We start from the raw sequence: 20631 nt of genomic DNA, 5'->3' as shown, positions 1-20631 counted from the left end.
AAGAAAGAAAGAAAGAAAGAAAGAAAGAAAGAAAGAAAGAAAGAAAGAAAGAAAGACTCCCACACACCACTGTAAATAATCAATGGCCTGCCAAAATGTGCAGTGCTTCTGCATCAAACCTAGGTAACACTGCCTGAAGGAAGGATCTTGGTAAACTAACAACAATGCTTGTGCTAGGTCACAGTATTTCCATCTTTTATTACCAAACACATCTTGAATACACAATTGCTTTGGCTGTTTCCAAGGCAGTATACAAAATAAGGGAGGTGTGTCGAATTCTGTTTTCCTATTTATAATCTGAGGCAGAGCCACAGATGTCCAACACTCAAGCATCTGTTCCTGTTATATAGGTCCTAAGATGGAATTTATTTTAGTGGTAGGGCACAAAGCAAATACATAGATGGAAGGAAACAGAGAAGTTCAACATACCTTCAGCATGTAGTAGAAGGGGACCCATGACAGGAAGAGGTCAGAGAAGAATTCAGCAATGCTGAACACACCATACACTACCCAATAGGTCAGCCACTGGGTATCATCTTCTTTGTTGGGACTCTCTATGGCTTTAATCCTGAAAGGCAATACAAAAGCAAGTACATCATGTAGTGTGATCTCAATGAAACACTTTCGAACAGCAGACTTTGACAGCCTGCCCTCCCATACCAGGTAGGAAACTCAGGCAAATGTATGCACCTTGTCATGGAGATAAGAATACAACGTAAGAAGCAATCTGGAAATAACAAGCCATTGTGACTACCTGTTACCAGTCTTCTTGTCACCAGAGAAACCAGCACTAGCTGTCCCCTGGATTTCCACTCTGTCTTAACCAGGCAGCAGGAGATATCACCAATGACTGGGAACTCCCAAGTGCAGGCCTGCCTCCAGAGCTTTATCAAGGATTCTTAAAAAAAAAAAAAAAAAAAAAAAGAAAGAAAAGAAAAAGAATTCTTTTATGGCAGGGAGCCTGGCTGGCTCAGTCGGTCGGTGGAGTATGTGACTCTTGATCTCAAGGTTGTAAGTCTGAGTCCCATGTTGGGTACAGAGATTATTTAAAAATAAAATCATTAAAAAAAAAAAAAGAATTCTCTGATGGTAACTTAGCTTTTATGTACTTTTAATAACTGAGCTATATTATGGGTAAGTAGAAACTTCCACAAAGGAACTTCTGGGACATAGGTCAGATACTGCCCAAAGTCTATAACATAACTTCATAACAAATAGGTGAAAACAAATATCATGGTGTCCATTTGGTTCTATCATTGTGTGATCTTTTGGCTGTAGCCTTTCCTTCCCTCATCAGTTAATAACATGACTTTCTCAGTACCAGCTACTGCTTAAACAAATTTCATTCTGCAAATGAATGGAAATAATTTTAAAATAATCTGTTACTTCTGGGGCACCTGGATGAGTGGAGCCTGCTTAAGACTCTCTCTCTCACTCTCTCTCAAAATAAATAAACATTTAATTAATTAATCTTTTACTTCTGAATCACAGAAATTTCTTTCATGCCTGGGAATCTCTTCATTCTAAAGCTGAATTCCTTAATTTTTTAATCCTATCCTAACACATGTCTGGACACTTATCAGAACTGAGCTGGACTAACACAGGAAACTCGAAGGTCTATGAATATTGTTAGCTTATGAGATGGGTTAACTGCTGAAAATACTTGGTAAGATGGGTTCCCCAAAGGGACCGTTAGACTGCTGAATCATGCTGAGTCATTCTCTAAGAAAGCCTCTGAAGTGATGAGAAGCAGCTGTGGGCTTGAGGTCTGCTTGTATGCCTGGGTGTTGTAAGAAAACAACCAAAGACGGGAAAGTTCTAGCTGACTGAGATGAGTGCTAATGACATGAGGAAGAGAAGAGGAAGAAGAGATAAAATCAATACCTCTCTGCAAGCCAAGACAACGCAAAAGTTTTTCAACTTACACAAAAGAATTATAAAATGAATTTATGAGAGATTATAAAATAATGGCTTGTAACTTGTGGACTATGTCTGTGTTTCAGCTTTCCTCAGATGGAAGCTGGCAAATGTAACAAAAGGCCAAAGGAAAAGCGTGGGCAAGCACATTAACCAAAGAACTAACAGTGGTATCCCCTTTACACATAAGGCCATTTTCCTATCCATTTCTATTTAAGTGGATCATTTAAGTTATTAGTTATTAGTTTGATAAAGATTTGTTTCTTAGATGTCACTCCTGGGCAGAGGGGATATGGAGTTATATTTCACTTAAGGTCTTCATTTTGGAAACCAAAGCAATTCATGACTATGTAGTAAACAAACATCCAGTAAACAAATGTATCCACACATAAATATAAACTGAAATATACATTTCATGGAAACATTCTGGTATTTTCAATTCCATTCTATGTCATTGTTTTTAAGAGGTTAGTCAAGATCCACAGATTCAAAAACAGAAAAACCACCCCAAACAGTTCAAGTTCTGTGCTTCAAGGAATAAATTTTTAAATAGTTAATTTCCATAACTTATAAACACTAGGCATTCAAAGGCTTCCATGTTAATACACTTGGAAAACTACGTAGTAACATCGAAAGCAGGAAGAAAAGAGCTCCAAACAACACACAGGTTGATCACAACTTTGTAGAAAACCAAGGCACATGACAGAGGTCAGGACAAACCCAGATTCTTATTAAGCTGAAGAGATTTTTAATAGAATTTCTCAGATAACTGAAGCATTTAGTTACTGTTTTAATTTAAAATACCATAAGGGCACCTTGGTGGTTGAGTCGGTTAAGTGTCCAATTCTTGATTTCATCCCAGGTCATGCTCTCACAGTTTGTGGGATAGAGCCCTACATCGGGCTCTGGGCTAACAGCATGGAGTCTGCTTGGTTTCTCTCTCTCCCTCTCCCACTCTGCTCCCCCTTCCTGCTGGCACATGTGTTCCCTCTCTCTCTCTCTCTCAAAATAAGTAAAATAATAAACTAGTCACAATAAGAAAGAACATAAGTGACAGTCCATAGGTGTGGAAACTTAGAATCAAAATGGTGAAGCACTCCAATCTAGTTATGGGAAGAGTAGAGAAGAGCCTTTCCTGAGTGCTATTTACTTATATACTTCCTTGTCCAAGTGCATGGACATAGGTGACTATTCAACAATACACTCCACAGCCTTGTACTTCTACTGAATCATATTTCAACACAGTATATCAGAATGAGGATGTAGCAACTTATCAGGCAACACAGGAATTAAAAAATCTTAAGCACTCTACACCCTTCCATTCTAGCCAAAATGGCACAGCTAAAGAATGGGAAGAGGTAGGAACCTAATAATTTTCCTCCCCAACATCATTTACTGGTAAGAATATCTTTTCCCCACCTCATGTTCTTACCTCCTTTGTTGTAGATTAACCATATAAGCATTATTAACCATGAAAGCAGGAGCTAATTTCTGGGCTCTCTATACTGTTCCATTGATCTGTGTGTCTATTTATGTGTCAGTATCATACTGTTTTACTGTGGCTTTGTAATCGATCTTGAAGTCTGGCATTGTGATACCTGCAGCTTTGTTCTTTCTCGAGATTGCTTTTGCCATTCAGGATCTTTTACAATTCCGTACAAATGTTAAGATTATTTGTTCTAGTTCTGTGAAAAGTGCTACTGCTATTTTGATAGGGATTACATAGAATCTGCAGATTGCCTTGAGTAGTATGGACATTTTAACAATATTAATGCTTTCACTCCATAAGTGTGTTATATCTTTCCATCTATGTCCTCTTCAATTACTTTCATCAATGCCTCATAGTGTTCAGAGTATACATCTTTCACATCCTTGGTTAAATTTTACCTAAGAGTTATTTTAATTTCATAATAGCCCTATGATGTAAGGATTGTTATTTTCAGGAAATACTGGGGCTTAAGGAAGAAAAACAACATGTGCAGGGCTCCTAGCTCCAAGCAGCAGAGACTGGGGGCACCTGGCTGTCTCACTCAGTAGAGTGTGCGACTCTTGATCTCGGGTTCATGAGTTCAAGCCCCATATTGGGTGGAGAGCTTACTTTAAAAAGAAATTGAACAAGTAGCAGAGGTTGGATTTACACCCAAGATTAACTCCAACAAAGCCTGTGCCTATTTCACTATCCCAGGCTGTTTCCCTATTTAGAACAACTCACCACCAGGCTGCATAACACTTAGCAAAATGTCTGGTACCAAGTAGGCATTTAATAAATATTTACTGCATTACTATAAATACAAAAAGAGTTCATAATATTTCTTTTGGAAGGGACCAGAATGATCTAGTCTTGTGCTGAAGAAAACCAAGACCCAAAAAGGGTAAATTGGTCACAGAAGACAAATAAGAGAAGTCAGTCTCAAGGCCCAGATTCTTAGAGAACCCTTCCACCCTCCAACCTGCTTACCTGAGGGGTGACAGGCAGAGGTGGGGAGGGAAGGGAGGGTATCAGAAGTGAACAGGACATGTTCTGAGTTGGTGCCCTAGTCCACTGTTTCTCAAACTTAGATGATGATCCATAACCACCTACAGAACTAGTTAAACATACACGCCTGGGTTCTTTTCAGACCTAGTGATTCAGACTCTGGCATGTAGAGCTTTAAGCTTTAGAAAGTTGTGCAGGTGATCCTAAGGCTAAGCCAAGTTTCAGAACTATTGGTCAAAGTTTCAGTCTCAGCACCACCTCTGCATATCTCTTCCAGGAAAGAAAACCCAAATGATGGATTTGTAGCCAAAGGGTAGGTTACCCCTTTCCCGCAACAAACAAGAGGCCAGGAGAGAAGAAAAGATAGACAGAAAAGGCAAACTGAATGATATCTCTGCTACAATTAGGATGAGTCACTCTAAGATAATGTAGAACGCTCACCTGAGCATTCTCAAACTTGTAAAAGAATTCAAGATAAAAACATCTCTTAAACAAAACTCTTTTGCTAAAATTTTAAGAACCAATCTAAAAGTCCTCTATTACGTTGGCTAGAATATCAACCTCCCCCGGGGCTTTTCGATCTCTAGCTAAACCCCAGAGGAGTTCTGGAACTATCCCAAAGACAGCTGGCAACAATTCCAACCACTCTCCCCACAGGCCTGGGCCATTGTCTTATTTATTCTCAATGTGCCCTTGCCCTTAAGTGAGCTATGTTAGCCATACCACAGACACTAAACCTGGGTTTAGAACTACACATTCACAAAAGACAGACACCATGGTCTTAGATTGCTCTCTGCAGACTCACTGCCATATTCTCACCACTGATCCAAAGCCTGGTCACTTGGGCTTGGTTCTATGGCTTCTTTGTTCTCTCTCTCTTCAGCCACCTACCATGTTCCAGGGGCAGAGGTTGGTCTACCTCAAGCAAGGTGCAAAAAAGAAATGAGGCCTGGGTGAGCAGCAGAAACAGGGCTAAGGTGCAGAAGATGGCTGTCAATACTATACATGGGTTAGCAGTTCTAAAAATTCACAGAGCAGAATTAGAAATTGTAGAATGTTGAGTTAGAAGCTGTCTTAGAGACAAACTGTTCATGTTCTATATTGTATAGACCAACAAATGAAGTTCAAAGAGAAAAGACTGATATTAAAGTAATTTCAATGAAAATAAAATATTATGAAGTATGTGTCTACAGGTTTTTTAAAGGCAGCAATGGGCTGTGTAAATACATTTTGGTATATCCATACAATGAAATATTCTGAAGTCTTTAAAAAGGATATTAACAAAGAAAGATGTCCAAGCTACAATGTTGAATGTAAAAAGTAGATAACTTTGTGTTTTGAAAAAAAAAGAGACATGGATATCTATTTCTATGTGTTTACAGACCAAGAATGGTATCCAAAAGCATATATTTCAAATTGTGTAAAGTTAATCCTGGGCATTGGGACTGCAGAATTTCACTTTTTTAAGGTCTTTGTAATGAGCCTGTACAATATTGTTATAACAAGAGAAAGGAAAAATATTTCTATGTGGGAGAAAAAAATAAACACCAGGCTTTCTATAACTACTTCCTCCTATGGGACTAACTGTCTCTTTAGGGCTTTGTTAAATACTGAAGTGAACATCAGGCATATTCATTTAATTTCTCTCTTGAGGAAACAGCTCATGGTTTTCTTACAAACTTCTCTAACAATGATCAGACACACCCTCGTGTTTTAGAGCATTAAAAGGTTTTCAGTAACACACATATAAACACATAAAGACACAGAGAGAAGAGAGTCCTGTAGTCCAACACATGGAATGGACTCATTCTAATTTTCTATTTCAAAAAAGCAAACTATCAAAAATGTATTAATTACAGGGTGCCTGGGGCTCAGTTGGTTAAGCATCTGACTTGTGATTTCAGCTCAGGTCATGATTTCGAGCCCCATGTCAGGTTCTGCCACTGACAACACAGAGCCTGCTTGGGATTCTCTCTCCCTCTTTCTCTGCTCCTCCTCTGCTCGCGCATGTGCATGTGCTTTCTGTCTCTCAAAATATATCAACATTTTGAAAAATTATTAATTACTCTGGATGATGGAATAGTCTGGCTTTTCCCTCCATTTCTTCCCAATGCTCATCTGGCTTTGCATCACTTCACCACCCTTGGCAGGTACCTTGTATCCCTGTTCCAGCACTTACTAGGCACATGACCTTGAGCAAGTTATTCTGGGCCTTAATTTCCTCATTTGTCAAGAAGGAATGATAAACCTGATCATGCTGTTATGAAGATTAAATGATTACATGCAAAGCACTTAGAATCAGTGACTTGAACCAAGTAAGCTCTCATTAAATATATCCTTAATAGATAGTACTTATAATGTGGTAATAATTTAGTATTATTATTATTATTGGGAGGCAAGAGAGTAAAAAAAGCTTAGTCCTTCTGGCTAAGTACATCTGGTAGAGGGTTAACAGCATTGTTAATAAGGCTAAAAGGAGATTAGAGAATTACCCATGGATTTTAATTACACTTCACTCTCCAAATCCCAATGCTATAGAGAGTGAAGAGCTGAAATCCCCAAATCCCATTGGCAGGTCAATGGGAACAAACTCAGACACTTGTGAAAACATTTTTCAGGCCCATGGTGTGAAGGTTCATGGGCCAAAATTCTTTACATTGGTATTGGATTGGTACTGATATGCACGGAACCCACTGGCCAGACCACTGGGCTCCTCCAGTGACTGGTACCGGCTGCCTTCACCCTTTCACGTCCCATCAGTTTGTTTACACCTTTATTGCTATTTTCTAAAAGCAAGGACAGGAATGAAGGATAGTGAAAGGATAGCATTAAACATGTGTAAAGAGGGTGCCTGGGTGGCTCAGTCAAGCATCTGACTTCGGCTCAGGTCATGATCTCACGGTTCATGAGTTCGAGTCTCACGAATCACGGTGAGCACAAGCCCCGCATTGGGTGAGCCCTGCTTCTCTCTCTCTCTCTCTCTCTCTCTCTCTCTCTCTCTGCCCCTCCTGGGATTCTCTCTCTTTCTGCCTCTTGCTCACTTGTGCCCTCTCTCTCTCTCTCAAAAAAATAAAAAATAAAAAAAAGAGAAAGAGAAACGTGTAAAGAAAACAAAGTTTGCACAGAGGTTATCTTGGACTACCAGTATTCTCTCCCTCCAAATCTGAGTCATTATTCAGAGAACCTAAGATATTCCCTGCCCCATATGGTAATCCACCACAGAAAATCAGTGACAGATTCATTCAGATGCAAGTATATATACTGAGCACCAAACAATGCAACTGACATTGTAATTAAAGCCCTTGGGGCCAAAACAGACTCAAGGACCAAAAGCCAACAGTCAAAAAATAGTTCCCCTGCTAATTAAGGAGCATATGTGTGATTGGGGAAGGGTCTTATGAAGGAGGGTTATGGAGGCAGAGTTATGGGAAACTGGAAATCTTATCAGAAACAAAAAGTAAAAAATGGGATTTAAGATTTTAAAATTGTTAAAATGACACCCAGTGCTTAGGAACATGCACACCACTGTACCATAACAGAAGAAAACCATCAGCCATACCACATATTTACAAACCTGGAAGAACAAACTCTTATTGTACTTTTTTGCTCTTGGAATAATAATGTCTTAAGGGCCCAAAAAAGTAAGTGGAAAAAATTAATGAAAATTAATGAAAGGAGATCTTTCCTTAATCATTTAAAAGCTCAATGACCTAGATTTCATCACAACAATGATTAGTTTTCCTCTTTGTAGGTTAGTAAAAGTAACCACCCTTGATTAAGCACTTACTGAATGCTAGATTCTGTGCCAAGTGTTTGACATATACTATCCACCCCTTTTGCTCAAGAAAATTGACCTTTATGAAAGTTAATCTGATTTGCGCAAGAGTTAATACAGCTAGTAATTATCAGGTCTATATACATATGCTTCTGATCACTCACACCAAAGAAATTCAGGTATACACCACCTGAATGGTACATGGTTCATATGTAACTTGGCCACTACAATTCAGATTAGCCAAATGACATAAAATTAAATAATATATTTCTTAAAAGCACTGGCTTTACTACTAAAACCAATTGTATCCATCCATGGAAGTTTAATTTTAATGAGTCCATTACATCACCAGACTGACAGTGAATCAAAAAAAAAAGCAGTTAATAAAACAACCTATAATAATAAACAGCCTTGAGATATGCTGTTGGTAAAGAACAGAAAGAAATCTGCCTCGATTCCACTTGGTTTGTTTTATCTCTAACGTGGTAAATTTTATTTAATAGCAAATATTCCCGAGTTCAAGGTAGATTATTTGAAGCCTAAATATGAAGAATACAGACCATAATGTTTATAATCCTTTTTGATATGGCAAACATATAACGTGACCATACACAGCACCCACTATGCACGAGACTACTTCTCCTGTGTTAATTTATCAGAGAGTGTGATTTAGGAACTCCTGAGAGCTCAAAAAGGTTTACTAATTTCTTATTACCTTGGTTGAGGAGAATGCCACTGCAAATCTTATTTGACACATACAGTGCATCAAATTAGAAGGAAAAAATTACGTATTTTAAGACATAAACACTAGTTTGTTTCCATGCTAATAAAAACATTTTTCTTCTTCATGGAAGAAAAGAAGGTAAGAAGCCATGGGCACTCAGAGTTACTTGTTTTCCACTGCAGAGTAGTTGTGCTCTCAAAGCAAGAGAGAGGATCCTGTACAGAGCTAGAGAAACTAATGGAAGAAAACAGAACATATGAAAAACTCCATATGCTTATTACGATTTATATTAAGCCAGCCCTCCTCCCCTATTCGAAAAAAAAAAAGAGAGAAAGAAAGAAAAAAGATATGATAGGTAGCTAGGTATGCATCCTAAATATGTAGAAACTATCTTCTAAGGTTACTATACAAGAACAATGAAAATATATCAAACTCCTTTACTCTTTAGTATGTATGGTGTTTGTTCTCCTATATAAAATGACCGACTTAATGAAATACATAAATAGGCTAAATTCCCAGGCAAATACATTTTAGATGAGTCTATAAAACATCTCCAAGGGAGACTGAATAATAAAACAAAAGTAGTCATTCAGTCGTCAAATAGTTTGGTGTTTAATTACAATGATCTTATTTATCAACTTCCCACCATTTTGTTTTTTAATGCAAAATGAAATATTCAGTTACAGTCAAATATAAAACATGAGGAATGCTAAAGTGTGCAGGCCAGAGAATTCAGGCATCCCTACGACTACCCCTGGCTTTGCCCCAACAAACCCATGACCCAAGTCCAGTAACTTGTTTGTGGCCTTAGTTTCCGAATCTGTAAAAGGTAGCTCTTGCCCCAGCAGCTTGATCTCTAGGACCTAAACTAGCTAACATTTTATAACTCAAAGCTTAATGTGCTACTGGGTGTTGTATGGAAACCAATTTGACAATAAATTTCATATATTGAAAAAAATAATAATAAAAGATCATTCTTTCCCTGCTTGAAGGAAAAAAAAAACAAAAAAAAAAGCGCTTAATGTGCTAAACTATTTGATAGTTAAAAAAAAAATGTATGCCTAAAGCAATAAAACAGCAGATGCAAATCCTACTGGAACAACCCTTTGTCAATAAAATGACTGGTTCTATAAATGTAATGTCTATGTCAAGTATAGTATCATCAAGTTTAACTTAGGCTCAAGTACCCTCACAACCTGGACAAGAATGATCTAAACTGACCTTTCCTAGACAAAAGAAGGCCACATCAAGATAGGCAGATAGCAGCCTCGAGTTACCTCTGACATGTAAGTGATCCCTTCACCAGATCACCTGGCATAACTCTCGGAGGCTGCAGGATAAATATAGTGGTCATGTGACTGAGAGGGACTGATAAGCTCTACTCCCAAGAACCAGAAGAGTGTGCTAGCGACAGACCAAAGTCAGAAGAGGTTCTTACAGGCCCCACTTATATTTCAATTGCTACAAAAAGCCATTTCATGAACAATTTTTTAAACTGCTTTCCAATTCTAAATTAATTCATTGTTCCTCAAAATTAACTAATTGGTAATGTTGTCAAAAGTCACCAGTACCTTAGAATGTCCCATATGTATTTCTAGTTGTTTTAAATACCATAAGAGGAAATGAAGTTGGAAATGGACTCCTCATTCAGAGTCAGTCTTGAAAAAGAGAACTCCAAGATGAGTTGGATGAAGGCAGAGGACAAATAAACCACATCTCTAGGGCCCTCAAAAATAGGAAAACATTTTCATTAAAATTCACAGGGAGCATTCTAGAACAGAACATTAGGAATGAGATCTCTCCTCACGACTGCTTAAGAGCCCAGAAAGTAGATCATGAGTAAGTAAGTTAAATCATTCATCTTATTTGCTCCTTAAGACCTTCCTTTCTCTATGGCACAGGCAAGGGAGATGGGGGGAACCCTAACCTAACCTAACCTAAAATTCTGGCTGTAATTGCCTACAAAAATAGTGACATGCGATTATAAGGATATTTTATTACTTTTTCTAGTTTCTCCACAATGCCATCTTAAAATAGCTCAGCAATATTAGCAGTAATACTAAGTGAAAACTCAACCAATAAAAAGCTGATAAAACTTAAACATCTAACATCTCAGGACGCTGAAGGCAAAATTCACACAATGCCAGTAATGGAGCCAAGTGCACGGTCAGCCAGAACACCACCTGAGCTTCACACTACCCGGAGGAGTCAAAGGGTGGGCATTCGCCACTCTGCTCTTCAGCACTCCAGCACAGAGCTTACAGTTGTAGAGAGAAAAGCTAGTGTAATAGGAACGTAAGCAGCTTAGGAGAAAGTGTATCTGCCCCCACGTTCTCAAGAGTAAAAAAGAAACAAACCATAATTACAAGTTTTTTTTGGGGGGGGAAGCACCCAAGAAAACAAACACCCCCCTTACTAATGAGTCTCAGAAGAGAACCACAAGTACACATCCTCCAGCACCATTAGGGAAGCCTCACTTTGCGTCAGTGGACTTTGTTTCCCGAAACAGAAAGTGGTGCTCAACTGCCAGTCATACCAAGACAACTTCCTCCAATGCTCCTTCGGAGAACACCTCTGTTATAGGAGGCTGCCACTGCAAATCTTGAATGAGTTGATCTGAGTCCTTTGTAAACTATGCTCCCGCACTTTATCTGCTGTGAATCATTAGCTAAGAAGAGGCAGTAGCTTTTACTTCTGGTTAACTGTATTACAACTCTTGTGGTTACTCTGACAGTGTCTTTCCCAAATATCACCCCCCACACACACCATCCCCTTTTCAATCTTACCGCATAGGAGTCACCCCCAAACATCTCCTCCTAAAGATTCTCTGCCTCCTGACACAGAACTAAAGGCAAGGCCACATTCTCTCAGGAAATGCAATTCAGTGTGCCATCCTCATAGGGGCTTGCCCTGGTAAAAGAGAGCAAGTCTGCAAATAACTAGTTATGTCACTGCTGTTGTAAATCAATGATACATAACAAGAGAAATAACTTGTTAGTTATTTCTAATACATTCTAACTCATGTTCCCAAAACACTGCAAATGCCTATGTTTGCAGATACATGACTTGGTTGGGGGGGGGGGGGTGGGGGCAGTCCCCTATTTGAGAGAGGAAAAATACACTGCATCAAGACAGTGTATTGACAATGTCAAACTGAGAAAAGAAAAGGTTTACATCAACAGTTCAATTTTCATCTCTGCATAGGGCATGGCATGTATCTGAGACAGTCGAAGAGCCACATGGAAAGTAGTGTAACATAAAACTTAAAAACATGGGCTCTGGGTTTGTTGTTAGTTAGTAAGTAAGTAAGCAAGCTCTATGCCCAATCTGGGGCTTAAACTCATGACCCACAAGATTAAGAGTCTTATGCTCTACCGATTGAGCCACCCAGGCTCCCTGGGTTTAAATACACTTTACCATCTACTAATTGTGAGACCCTGATCAAGTTACTTCTTTCTCTGTTTCCTTATCTGTAAAATGGGAACAATCATAGTATTTACATCAGAGGGTTGCCATAAGGATTAAATGAGCTACATTTGTAAGGCACTTAAATAGGGATATAAGTATCTATTAAATGAAGTGCTACACAGGTATTCAGCTATGCAAAGAGCTAAAAGCAGTAACATTGTTTGTATTGGTGGCACAGTTTAAAATGGGCTGATATGGGGTACTTGGGTGGCTCAGTCAGTTAAGCATCCGACTTCAGGTCAGGTCATGATCTCACAGTTTGTGGGTTTGAGCCCCACATCAGGCTCTGTGCGGACAGCTCACAGCCTGAGCCTGCTTCGGATTCTGTGTCTCACTCTCTCTCTCTCTCCCCCTCCCCTGCTCTGTGCTCTCGCTCTCGCTCTCAAAAAATAAACATTAAAAAAAATTTTTTTAATGTGCTGGTGAGGACACAGGAGATAGAATCACACATCACTGAAGTGGGCATGAGATTTCAAAAGTGTTGCCAAACATTAGACTGTATACAGTCATCAAAATGCTGGACTCTAAACATATTTAATCTTTTCGAGTCTGATACTAAAATATGCCTCAAGGTGCTTTCACATTCCTGCGTAGTAGCTGAGGGTTCCAGACCAAGACTGGCCCCTGTGTGAACTTCAGAAACATACTCTACCTCTCTGTGCCTGGATCATTTGAAAACTAAAGGAATTAGGGGCACCTAGGTAGCTCAGCTCATTAGGCATCAGACTCTTGATCTCAGCTCAGGTCTTGATCTCAGAGTCATGAGTTCAAAGCCTTATGCTGGGGTTTAAAAAAAAAAAGAAAGAAAGAAAGAAAAGAAAACCAAAGGAATTAGATTACATGCTTGATCTCTAAGGCCCAACTCTGATAGTCCCAGGAAGGTGGTAGCCTGATCTTTATGAAAAAATGAAATAAAAATAAAAGTTAATAGACATTTTTGTGGAATTTTTTTAAAGTTGCTGAGTAGGATAGAAAGCAAACTCTCCTCCTTTCCTTTCTCTGCAGGACAAAAGCAAAAATAGAAAATAAAGTCATTAGGGGCGCCTGGGTTGCTCAGTCGGTTGAGCGTCCGACTTAGGCTCAGGTCATGATCTCACAGTTTGTGGGTTCGAGCCCCACATTGGGCTCTGTGCTAACAGCTCAGAGCCTGGACCCTGTTTCAGATTCTGTGTCTCCCTCTCTCTTTGCCCCTGCCCCACTCACGCTCTGTCTCCCTCTGTCTCAAAAATAAACGTTAAAAAAAAATTTTTTTTTAAGAGGAAAGAAAGTCATTAGACTTTCCCTCATAATTCCATTTGAACAAAGAAGCAGGGACAAGACTAGCACCCACTCAAGGACCCCCGGTGAGGGCTACCTTAGGTCTCTGGCAACAGACTCTGCGTGTGAGGGTGCAGCATAGCACATGCTCACAGGGCATCTTTCAGAAAGACTCTTATTTGTGCAATGCCACTAAAAGCAGGGCTGTACTGGGGCACCCGGGCGGCTCAGTCTGTTAAACATCCAACTCTTGATTTTGGCTCAGGCCATGATCTCTTGGTCATGAGATCAAGCTCTGCATCAGGCTCCGTGCTAGGCATGGAGCTTCTTTAAGATTCCCCCTGCCCCCCTACTCTCCTTCTCCCTCCCTTCCTCCCTCCCGCTGCCCTCTCGCCAAACAAAAGCAAGGCTGCACCAGAAACAAAAGGCCATATATTACAGGATTCCATTTATATGAAAAGTCCAGAACAAGCAGATCCATAGAGACAGAAAATTGTAAGTGGTTTCTGGAGACTGGGGCATAGGAGAAATAGGGTGTGAATGCTAATGGATCCAGTTTCTTTTTGAGGGTGATGAAAATGTCTTGGAATTAGATAGCAGTGATGATTGCACAACTTTATGAGTATACTAAACACTGAATTGTACACTTTAAAAAGGCTGCATGTGAATTATATCTTGGCAAAAAAATGGGCAGCATGGGGGTGGGTCTACCTTAAGAACAGAGTTCCTACAATGCAGTGGTCTGCCTTGTCTTCTCAGGAATAGAGTGAATAAAGAGATGACAGCAATTCTGTCAATAGCTCTTGACAATGAGAAGGCTGGAATTATATTTCAAAGTGCCTGTACAGTGTGGCCAAAAAGTCTGGAAACATACGGAAATGATGTACACAGAAAATAAGAGTAACCAGTAGGGGGGGCACCTGGATGGCTCAGCCGGTTGAGTGTCCGACTTCGGCTCAGGTCATGGTCTCGCAGTTCGTGGGTTTGAGCCCCACGTCGGGCTCTGTGCTGACAAACAGCTCGGAGCCTGGGGCCTGCTTCGGATTCTTTATCTCTCTCTCTCCTCCTCCTCCCCTGCTCATGCTCTGCCACTCTCTGTATCTCAAAAATAAACGTTAAAAAAAATTTTTTTTAAAAAGTAACCAGTAGGAAGGGGGTACCTCTTAAGGCACTAACTGCCCCTCCAGGAGCCAGGCCTCCAGCTGTCTGTGTTCCAACATGCCACAACCTCACCTGAAGCCAGGTAATGCCAGGGTCCCACCCACAGCTTTCCCAAGGTGGTGAGTCACAGGATAAGCAATGAAGCCATATGAGCTTTTCCAAATTTTATTTCTGTGCCCTGCAGCCTCTAAGCTCAGTGCTGACCATTACATACAATCTGTGGGCCTCCCTACGATGGAGGGAGAAGAGAGGAAATAGCAGAAGCAAAAGCTGAAGGTGAGAAAGGCTGAGACTGGCAAGAGTTTTGCAGGATGGCTAATTCCTTCCAGAGATCACAGTAGCCAAAATGACCTTAAAATGTAAATCATATCATGTCACCCCCTAAATTTTTTTATGTTTCTTTCTTTATTTTGAGAGCGAGCATAAGCAGGGGATAAGCAGAGAGGAGTGACAGAATCCCAAGCAGACTCCACACCATTAGCACAGAGCCGGATGTGGGGCTCAAACTCACAAACTGCGAGGTCATTACCTGAGCAGAGATCAAGAGTTGGAAGCTTAACTGACTGAGCCACCCAGGCGTCCCTCATGTCACCCCCTATTTAAAACCCATCCAAGGCAATCAGAAAACCTGCCAACTCCCTACAAACTACCAGGAATAAAAACTACACTTATTAACCGGCCATCAGCCTTGCCTGATGGCACCTGCACCTCTCTGGGTCGATCTCACCTTTCTTCCGGCTCAGAGCTTCCAAGGCGCTGTTCCTGGCACATGCTGCTCCCTCGGCCTGGCTCTGCTCTTGGCTGGCCTGGCACTTTCTCATTCCTCAAGCCTTAACTGAGATGGTATCTCACATAAATACGGAAAGGGGGTCCATCCCACAATCCCCTACCCCAGCTCCCTGTCAATTTTCTTCACAGGGCTTACTTACCACACTGTGTCACTACTTTATTTATTGTAGTGCATGTAGGTAGACCGTTCATTCAAAGAGAATGGAGAGCATGTTGACCTCAGCCCATCGTGTATCTCAAGTGTTGCCACAGTGCCTGGCATGTGGCTGGATTTGACTTTTGCTAAATAGATGAACCCATATTGTTTAGAATAACTCTGGCTGGGGAGCACAGGGAGAATTATAAGAGGCAAGGAGAACTATTAAAGGGAAAGGGATCACAGATCACAATTTTTTAAATAATTGTTTTAAGTTTATTTTGAGAGAGACAGAGCATGAGCTGGGGAGGAGCAGAAAGAGAGGGAGAGAGAGAATCCCAAGCAGGCTCTTCAGGGTCAGCACAGAGCCCAACATGGGGCTCGAACTCACAAAACTATGAGAGCATGACCTGAGCCAAAATCAAGAGTAGGAAGCTTAACGGATTGAGCCACCCAGGTGCCCCACATTTTAACTAACACTGATTTGGGTGCCACCAATAACACCCATTTTCAAGGGGTTTCTGACAATTACACAATTACACTGGTTAAGCGATGAACAAACTTGATTAGACTAATGTTTAACATTGACTGCCTAAATTTTACTCACAGGGGGGTCTGTGTGCTTTGTACTATGCACACGGTTCCACATCACCTTGATAAAGCAGAGGCCAGGTGGGGCCCAGGGTCAGCAGGCCATTTTTCTCTCCCTTGTACCCCATTTTCAAGTGTAACAAGCACAGATTGCTGCTGCTGTACATCACACGTTCTCAACATTGGCTGACATTAGAATCCTTTACAAATTGTAAAAGACCAACGAGCCTGAATCCCCCAAACCCAAGCTGCATCCCAGGCCAATTACACCAGAATCTCTGGAGGTTGGGACTAGGCCTCAGCACTTCTGAAGCCTCCTCAGATAACTCCAATGGGCATCTAAGGCTGAGAACCATTGTTTTAGAGAAAAGTCCAAATACCCACAGAGAGCAATCTTCACTTAATTTCCTTATGGTCAGAGAATCTTATCTTTATTTTATAGGTAAAAGAGTTGTGTCTACAAAAAGGAAGCATCCTATGAATAAATACCACTCTAGAGATGCTCATTATTTCCTGAATTTTTCATGAAATTCCCTTTATTAGATTTTTAGCACTTTTCCAACCCCTAGTAAGGTGTCCTACAAATGTCACTTTACCTCAGAATATTCAAATAGAAAGGAAAGTATACTCAGTGAATAGAATTAATTCCAAAATATATAAAACCCACCCACCTGACCCACTCAGAAATATGACTGTCTCTATCATTTCACAGAATTATGAGCAATAGACAAGAGCATTTGGCTTCTTGGAGGTAAAAAGAGCCAATACTATTCAGCTGACTATGCAGAAAATGAATAAATGACTACAAACAAATGATTTTTTTTAAAAACCTGAAATTGACTTGCTTTAAAATATGACTGAAAATGAGGTTCCTGCTGGAATTAATCCACTTCAGGTCAAGGAGAAACATACTTGAATTCTGTCTGCACCTTTAGTCATGTAGAGTACTGCACATATCTGAATATACATAGCCCACCTAGAAACAGATTTTTACTTGACTAAAAGCCCACACCAGTGATCTCATCACATCAACAGAGAAGGTTATGTTTCTCACAGGATTATGTACCAAATGGTACCGATGTGGAAAAGTTTTTTATCCTTCAGTATTTCCAAAAATCTGTAGTCCTTGCTAGTTCAAAATAATTCAAGTAGCTAGACAGTTACTAAAATGCCACCCAAGATTTGTTCAAAATATAATCAATAACCTCTGAACTACAAACCTGAAAAATGCTTCAAACTCTTTTTTATTAAAGAAACTCTTGGGGCACATGGGCAGCTTAGTCCATTGAGCATCTGACTCTTGATTTTGGCTTAGGTCATAATCTCACGGGTTCGTGAGTTCGAGCCCCACATCAGGTTCTGCACCTGATGGTGTGAAGCCTGCTTGGAATTCTGTCTCTCCTTCTCTCTGCCCCTCCCCCACTTGTTTCTCTCTCTCTCTCTCTCTCTCTCAAAATAAACATTGAAAAAATTTTTAAAAAACTCTTGCAAGTAGAATACACAATCAGAAGGAACATACATTTATGTTATTTTGTCTGTTATCATAGACATGTGGTGCAAGCCTTTTTTTTTAAGTTTATTTATTTAGAGAGAAACAGTGTGCATAAGCAGGGTAGGGGCAGAGAGGGAATCCTAAGCAGGCTTTGCAAGGTCAGTATAGAGCCCAACGCTGGGCTGGATCTCAAAAAGCCATGAAATCATGACCTGAGCCAAAATCAAGACAGAAGCTTAACCGACTGAGGTACCAAGGTGCCCACAAGCCATTTTTATAATCAGTGTTGCCTACAAACTTTCTATATACACCTACACCATATTCTCAGTAGATTACATTTTTGGAAAACTTTTATTCTTATACTTTTTCTCACTGATCTGAAAGTCAAACCAGTTTTCCTGGTCTGCCCTTCACAATCTTTTGGTATACATATGCAACCTCAATGGTGCTTTAGCAGGTAATACCGAATAAGGGTAAACGCTTTTCTCAACATGACGACAGGACCTCCAAATTCATAAGCAAGTAGTATCCTAATATGGCCAGACTTCACACAGTGCTACTAAGGATATGCACCCAACTAATACAGCAACTACTTACGTCACTTCAATTTAATTGTTCAAATCAGACCTAACTTCTAAAACATGTTTCCTTCTTTCTAGTCATATATTAAATTCTAGCCTGCCCTGTAATAGACCCAAGATGTAATAAATGTGTTTATCTGTGTCTTAGCCTCCCAGCCTAAATGTTTTCCTTTATCTCTATAGGCGAGAAAAGTTGCAGAGACCAATTCAACGAAAGCAAAACCCACCAGCTTTCTCGGGTAGTGGTGTAGAGTAAAACAATTCATTTGTGGGGAAGAATTCCTATTTGAATGAATGAAAAAATAAAATTGTAGATAGAATATTTTCAAAATAAACATTGTAGGGTGAAAACCTCAAGTAGTAATAAATTCAGATACATTTTAAAGCTTAATTATATAAATGAGTCATTTCTACAACCAAGGATCTATATTAGGAATGCATTTTATAAGTTGTTTTTATTTTTATCCTAGGGTGTTTTCCATTTGCCTGTAAGAAGTAGCCAGTCTTTTCAAAATCATGAAAGCAAAAGTCTCCCCAGTTTCTGCATTAACATTAATTCTGAATTAGGGAAGTCCCATTTGATGGGGTTTTACTGTCTGTGCACATACATATAAGGAGAAATATCCATTTAAATAATTGTTAAGGAGAAGGAATCAGCTTTCTGTACCCAGTTAAGATCTCCCCACCAGTTAAGGCAGGACGACTTTGTTGTAACGCTTTCCATTTGTGCATCCATTAGAAGGCACCCACCCTGCCAACATAATCTGATGAAATAAGCATTTCGGCTAGTCATCAGGAGATCAGGCATCAAGTTAAGGCTCTAAAATGTGTAACCTTAAGCAGTTACTACCTTCTGGTGCACTGACCGCTCTCCCAGGAAAATGCGGATGTGTTAGTAACTAGGGCAGCCCTGGATGGGGGATGGGGAGGGAAGAGGAGGAAAGGAGGGTTGAGGGGGAGCCACTTACGAGACGTAGGCCGGATAGCCAAATCCTATCAAGTTGCAGAGGAGAGACGCTCCATAACCGAACATCAGATACAAAGCCACCAGCCCAATGACACCTGGAGACATGAGGATGAGAGAAGTAGGTCTTGTGGGACAAGAAGCGCTAAGCCAGACAGCCCCCGCCCACACCGCAAGGCTTGGCCGGGTATAGGCGATCTAGAAAAACAAACCGCCGTAAGGTGGGGCCCGCGCCTTTGCGGGCTTTGCAGTGAGTCTGGGGATAACCAGGCAGCCCCTACCTTCGAGCCGTTCCTCGTGCTCTCCCTCCACAGGGCTCCCCCGCCGTACCGCGCAGTAGCCCAGGGAACCCGGCTCCACAGAGGATCCGGAGAGGCCCCGACTCCTTCGCCTGCCCGCGGCTCCTCCCCTCCCGGGGACACCCTTCTCTGTACTGAGCTCCACCGACAGTGTTAGGAGCGTGCCCGCGCGCCCTCCCGCAGGAGGCCCCTGCCATCCCGAGCCTAGCCTGCGCAAGGCCACTGGGACACGGCACTCGGCCGCGGGGACAGACACGTCAGCGCCGGCCCTCCCCGCTCCCCGGGCGCTCCGCCACCGGGTCGCGGACACAGGCCAGCGCCCCCCCCCCCCCCCACCCCCCGCCGCCTCAGCCCGGGCGCCCCGGCGGGGTCTCTGGCCCCAAGCCTTCCCGGGCGGCCAGACGGCCCCTAGGATGCCTCTCGCCCCCGTCTGTCACCGACCTCCGAACCCCCTTCCCGCTCGCTTCCCCTGCAGCTGGTGCAGCAGCTGCTCCCGGGGCCCAGGAGGCGGCGGCGACCCCGCACCCACCGAGCGCGATGTATCTCCTGTTCACGCCGGTCTTGGCCTCGAGCTTGGCCAAAAGGTCGGTCATGCAGTTCTTCTCCTTCAGAAACCGGTCGAATCTCTCTCTCGCGGCCGCAGACATGGCGAGGACCTTCGCACCGCCGCCCGGGCTGCTCCTAGTGCCGGGGCTGAGCGCGAAGACTGGGGCGGGGGCGGGGGCGGGGGCGGGAGGCGGGCGGAACCGGCGCTAGTTGACGCGGCCCGCTCCCCGCGCGGCCCCTCGCTCCGCCCCGCCCGCCCCACCCGCGCTCCGCCACCAGCGCCACACCCTGCCAGAGGCCGGACCTGCGCCTCCCTGGCAGTGGCAAGGGGCCGGAGCTGCAGCGGCTCCCGGCGGGGCGACCGTACCCCGCGTCTAGCAGCCTTAATCCACGGAGGGTAGAGACGGGTGAGACTCTTGCGAGCTCCTTTCGCAAATCCGATGAGTGCAAAAGCA

At 41.9% G+C, this 20631-nt stretch overlaps 1 protein-coding gene across 1 annotated transcript in view; it reads right to left on the bottom strand.

Annotated features, from left to right (window-relative positions):
* The window catches only part of REEP5 (receptor accessory protein 5), a 39447-nt gene extending 19092 nt beyond the window's left edge, over positions 1-20355 (bottom strand). The window contains exons 1-3 of the mRNA XM_040446685.1: positions 20160-20355; positions 19336-19429; positions 430-568 (exon numbers count right to left, since the gene is read on the bottom strand). Of these exons, the coding sequence (XP_040302619.1) occupies positions 430-568; positions 19336-19429; positions 20160-20277 (351 nt within the window). The 5' untranslated portion in view covers positions 20278-20355. The remainder of the gene's footprint in view (positions 1-429; positions 569-19335; positions 19430-20159) is intronic.
* Positions 20356-20631: the final 276 nt, after the last annotated feature.

Source organism: Herpailurus yagouaroundi, unplaced genomic scaffold (genome assembly GCF_014898765.1).
Source record: "Herpailurus yagouaroundi ecotype Mexico unplaced genomic scaffold, PumYag 29, whole genome shotgun sequence".
In the NCBI taxonomy this organism is placed as follows: Eukaryota; Metazoa; Chordata; class Mammalia; order Carnivora; family Felidae; genus Herpailurus; species Herpailurus yagouaroundi.
Note: the sequence above shows the minus strand (reverse complement) of the source record. Positions and strands in the feature narration are given on the sequence as shown.